We start from the raw sequence: 5,383 nt of genomic DNA, 5'->3' as shown, positions 1-5,383 counted from the left end.
GCTTATAATCGATTATCCTTTTCTCCTTAATCGATTAAATAGGGTTGATTCAGCATTAAGTGTTGATTTGCGAAAAGCGGTAATTCTAACCGCGACACCTATTCAACCCCCCCCTTCTAGGTGTATTGTAACCACTGATACCTAACAAGTGGTATCAGAGCTAGTACGAAGTGCTAGCTCAACCGCGTATTCGTGATCCTAAAGGGAAAAGGAATGGGTTCTTCAAATCCATTTGGTGGTGATGGGTCATCCATTAATCGACCACCAATATTCAGTGGTGAAGGGTATGCCTACTGGAAAGTGCGCATGCAAATTTTTATTGAGGCCATAGACTCGGATATTTGGGAATCCGTAGTCAACGGCCCTTACGTTCCACAACATCTTGTGGACGATCAACCTAAAGATAAACCGAAAAGTTTATGGACCGATGATGAGCGCAAAAAGGTCCAGCATAACCTGCGCGCCAAAAACATCATCACATCGGCCCTATCATATGATGAATTCTTTAGGGTCTCGCAGTGCCATAATGCGAAAGAAATGTGGGACACTTTACAAGTGACTCACGAAGGCACTAGCGAAGTCAAGCGCGCAAGACTGAACGCGCTGACCCACGAATATGAGTTGTTTCGCATGTTACCAAGCGAATCAATATGTGATATGCAAAAGCGATTCACTCATATTGTCAACCATTTAGTTGCTCTCGATAAATCATTTGCTAGAGGTGAACTAACTAATAAAGTTTTGCGTTGTCTTGACAGGAGATGGCAACCAAAGGTGACTGCAATTGTTGAGTCTAAAGATTTAGATTCTATGCCTTTAGCTACTTTATTTGGAAAACTTCAAGAGCATGAAATGGAGTTGGGTCGCTTGACCATGAATGAAGAATCAGACCGGAAGAAGAAGAGCATCACTTTGAAGGCCACGACCTCCAAAGACAAAGAAGAGAAAATTGATGATGAATCTGATTCCGATCTAGATGATGAAACTATGGGTCTCCTAGTCCGAAAATTTAGCAAATTCATTAAAAGAAAAGGAGGACTCAAAAAGTTTCAAAAGAAGGAAGCGAAAGAGTCAACCAGTAAAGGCAAGAATAACAAGGATCGCTTCACTTGCCATGAGTGTGGAAAGGTAGGGCACATGAGGTTTCAGTGTCCAACCTACCTAAAGAAGGTTGATTCAGAGAAGAGCACTCCCAGGGACTTCAAATCCAAGAAAGCTTACATCGTTTGGGATGTACCTGAGGAGGAATCGACATCGAGCACCTATAGTGAGGAGGAGTCAGCAAAGCTGTGTCTGATGGCCAGATCTGACATCAATACAAATTCAGACTCATGCAAGGGCAATGATGAGGTATATTCTGACACCTCATCCACTTCGAATGATTCACCTCCTTATGATGTATTGTATGATGCTTATGTCGAGTTGCATGATGAATTAAAGAAATTGGCTAGAATTAACATTGATAGGAAAAGAATAATCCTGATAAACGAACAAAAAATAAGCCAATTACAAAAAGAATTAGATGAATTAAAACTGGAAAATGAAACTTTAGATCTCATCTATTCTTGTAGTTCATGTAACTGCTCTGCTAGTAACTTATGTCAAAAACCTGTCTGTGAGACTTGCGAGACTTTGCAAGAGGACAATTTTAAACTAAATGAAAAACTCACACGTCTCACAAACAGTAAACTGCAATTAGATAACCTGCTTAATCAAACTAGAAATGTTGGTGATCGAACTGGTCTAGGTTATACTCGCACTGCTAAAAAGAAGCGACCATATAGAAAACCGGTAGCTCAAGCTAAAAACAAATATCATAAGCATTCTCCTACTTGTTTTTATTGTAACACATATGGTCATACTTATCATTCATGCTATATCAAAAAGTATGGTATACCTAGCGGAGTTTATGTATGGAAAAAGAAGGGAGATAATTCCCTAATCACTAACAGAAAAGGACCCAACACCAATTGGGTACCTGAGAAAAGTAAGTAATCTATTTTGCAGGTATGTCTCCGAACACATGGACAAAAATGGTACTTAGATAGTGGGTGTTCGAGGCATATGACAGGTGATAGATCAAATTTCCTGGATCTCTCACTTAAAGGAAAAGGATACGTCACTTATGGAGACAACAACAAGGGAAAGATACTCGGCACAGGAACAGTTGGTAACTCATCCCAAACTCTGATTGATAATGTCCTTTATGTTGAAGGACTAGAACATAACTTGTTGAGTATAAGCCAACTCTGCGATAAAGGTAATCGTGTATCCTTCGATTCTGATTGTTGTGTCATTCGTGATATTTTATCTAATAACGTTAAATTTGTTGGTCACCGTATAAATAATATTTACATGGTTAATTTGGACGATGTCACTACATTATTTTCAAAATGCCTTATTTCTAAAGAAGATGACATCTGGCTATGGCATAGACGTGTTGCACATATCCATATAAAGCATCTAGATAAATTATCATCAAACGAACTAGTTGAGGGGCTACCAAAATTGAATTTTAAAACTAAAGAAATTTGTGACACTTGTCAAAAGTGTAAACAAACCAAAAACTCTTTTAAAAATAAAAATGTGATATCCACCTCAAGACCTTTGGAGCTACTCCATATGGACTTGTTTGGACCATCACAAATCATGAGTTTTGGTGGTAGTTACTACGCTCTAGTTATTGTTGATGATTTCTCTAGATTTACATGGACATTGTTTTTATCATCAAAAAGCGACGCGTTCAAAAATTTTAAAAATCTTGCCAAGCAAATCCAAAACCAACTTAACCTAAAAATAATATATATACGAAGTGATCACGGGGGAGAATTTGAGAACTTTCAGTTCGACAAATTCTGTGATAAGCATGGCATTTTGCATCAGTTCTCTGCTCCTCGCACTCCACAACAAAATGGAGTTGTAGAGAGGAAAAATCGTGTTTTAGAAGAATTAGCGAGAACCATGCTTAACGAAAGTAATACCCCCAAGTACTTCTGGGCTGATGCAGTTCATACTGCATGCTATGTTATAAATCGAGTACTCTTAAGGCCAAACTTGAACAAAACTCCTTATGAACTTTTAAAAGGCCGCAAACCAAATATATCCCATCTTCACGCTTTCGGTTGCAAATGTTTTATATTAAATAATGGAAAGCGGGCCTTAGGGAAATTCGACTCTAAAGCCGATGAGGGAATATTTTTGGGATACTCGATTCATAGCAAAGCGTTCAGAGTCTTTAACAAATATTTAATGCAAGTTGAAGAGTCTATCCATGTACAGTTTGACGAATCTTCTCCAAAAGAGAAGAGAAAGGTCGTTTCTGATGATGTTGCAGGTGCTTTGGAAGAAGCATACTCCAAGGACATGGATAATGAAAAAGGAGCCAATGATGAAGGTCAAATCGAACCTCAAGAGCACTCAGACATGCCTACCGTGTGGAAAACAAAGAAAGCTCACCCAATTGATAAAGTTATAGGTGACATATCTACGGGAGTGGTAACCCGTAGTTCCTTACGAAATTTCTGTAATTTTGTAGCTTTTGTATCGCAAATTGAGCCTAAGACCGTTGATGAGGCCATTGAGGATGTACACTGGGGTATAGCTATGCAAGAAGAGCTAAACCAGTTTGAGCGCAATCATGTGTGGGACTTGGTCCCCAAACCTAATGATCATCCCGTAATTGGTACTCGATGGGTCTTCAGAAATAAACTTGATGAATCTGGCTTAATAATTCGAAATAAAGCACGTTTGGTGGCCAAAGGCTACAACCAGGAGGAGGGTATCGATTATGACGAAACCTACGCTCCTGTAGCCAGACTAGAGGCCATCAGAATGCTTCTTTCCTTTGCATCTTTAATGAACTTCAAACTCTTTCAAATGGATGTAAAAAGCGCCTTCCTGAATGGATACATTCAAGAAGAAGTTTATGTTGACCAACCGCCTGGTTTTGAAAATTTTAAATATCCGAACCATGTTTACAAACTTAAAAAGGCACTATATGGTCTCAAACAAGCTCCTAGAGCTTGGTATGACAGACTTAGTACCTTTCTTTTAGAAAAAGGGTTCGAGAGAGGCTTGGTTGACACAACGCTTTTTATTAGAAAATCAGAAAATCATGTTCTGCTTGTACAAATCTATGTAGATGACATAATATTTGGATCTACTAATGATATCTTGTGTAGAGAATTTTCTGAGATGATGCAGGGGGAGTTCGAAATGTCTATGATGGGAGAACTCACATTCTTTCTAGGATTGCAGATAAAGCAGCTAGAAAGTGGGATATTCATCCATCAGGCGAAATACTGCAAAGAGCTACTCAAGAAATTTGAAATGGACAAATGTAAGGAAGCTTCCACACCTATGGCATCTGCTTGCTACTTAGACAAAGATGAGAAAGGAAAAGCAATCGAGGTAACGAAGTATCGTGGTATGATTGGGTCTTTACTTTACTTAACTGCAAGTAGACCTGATATCATGTTCAGTGTATGCATGTGTGCGAGATATCAATCATCACCTAGAGAATCACACTATATAACTGTTAAAAGAATCATGAGATATCTAAAAGGAACTATTAACATGGGATTATGGTATCCTCGGGATGCCTCACTATCCTTGGTGGGTTATTCCGATTCCGATTTCGCCGGATGTAAGTTGGATCGGAAAAGCACTAGTGGTACTTGCCACCTATTGGGCAGTTCATTAGTAGCATGGCACAGCAAGAAGCAAGCCTGTGTTGCTTTGTCCACCGCTGAAGCGGAATACATTGCCGCTGGTGTGTGTTGCGCTCAAATCCTTTGGATGAAGCAGCAACTTAAGGACTTTGGTCTTAAACTTGAAAAGATCCCAATAAAATGCGATAATACAAGTGCCATTAACCTATCCAAGAATCCCGTTTTGCATTCTAGAACAAAGCATATAGAAATTAGACATCATTTTTTGCGTGACCATGTACAAAAAGGTGACTGTGTTCTTGAATTTGTGGAAACATCTAAACAGTTAGCAGATATTTTCACCAAGCCCCTTCCCAGGGATACCTTCTATGTTCTAAGGAGAGAACTAGGAATTCTTGATGAACAATATCTTGTTTAAAAATTGTTTAGCTGTTTGCATAAATTGTCTTGCTTCTCTATGCCTATGTGTTTCATGTTTGAATGATATATGTTAAAAATGCAAAAATATATCTCTTGATTAACTTCTTAATGTGATTATATATGTCTCGATAAATCTGTAATAATGCATACGTGTGTCCTAAAAAGTCGAAACCACTCTGCTGCCTAAAAACGAAATTTTCTCTGATTTAATCGATTATGCCAATAGTTAATCGATTACCTGGGCTTCATTTCTGGAAAATTCAAATTTTCTAAAACTTAATCGATTAAACAGC

At 38.5% G+C, this 5,383-nt stretch overlaps 1 protein-coding gene across 1 annotated transcript; it reads left to right on the top strand.

Annotated features, from left to right (window-relative positions):
- Positions 1 to 3,885: 3,885 nt before the first annotated feature.
- On the top strand, positions 3,886 to 4,920 carry LOC109340962 (uncharacterized mitochondrial protein AtMg00810-like; the record flags this gene model as incomplete). Its single annotated transcript, XM_019578734.1, has 1 exon — positions 3,886 to 4,920. A coding segment is annotated over one exon (1,035 nt), but the record flags the coding sequence as incomplete, so codon positions are not given.
- Positions 4,921 to 5,383: the final 463 nt, after the last annotated feature.

Source organism: Lupinus angustifolius, unplaced genomic scaffold (genome assembly GCF_001865875.1).
Source record: "Lupinus angustifolius cultivar Tanjil unplaced genomic scaffold, LupAngTanjil_v1.0 Scaffold_303, whole genome shotgun sequence".
NCBI lineage: Eukaryota > Viridiplantae > Streptophyta > Magnoliopsida > Fabales > Fabaceae > Lupinus > Lupinus angustifolius.
The sequence above is the reverse complement of the archived record's forward strand: the minus strand, read 5'-3'. Positions and strand labels throughout refer to the sequence as shown.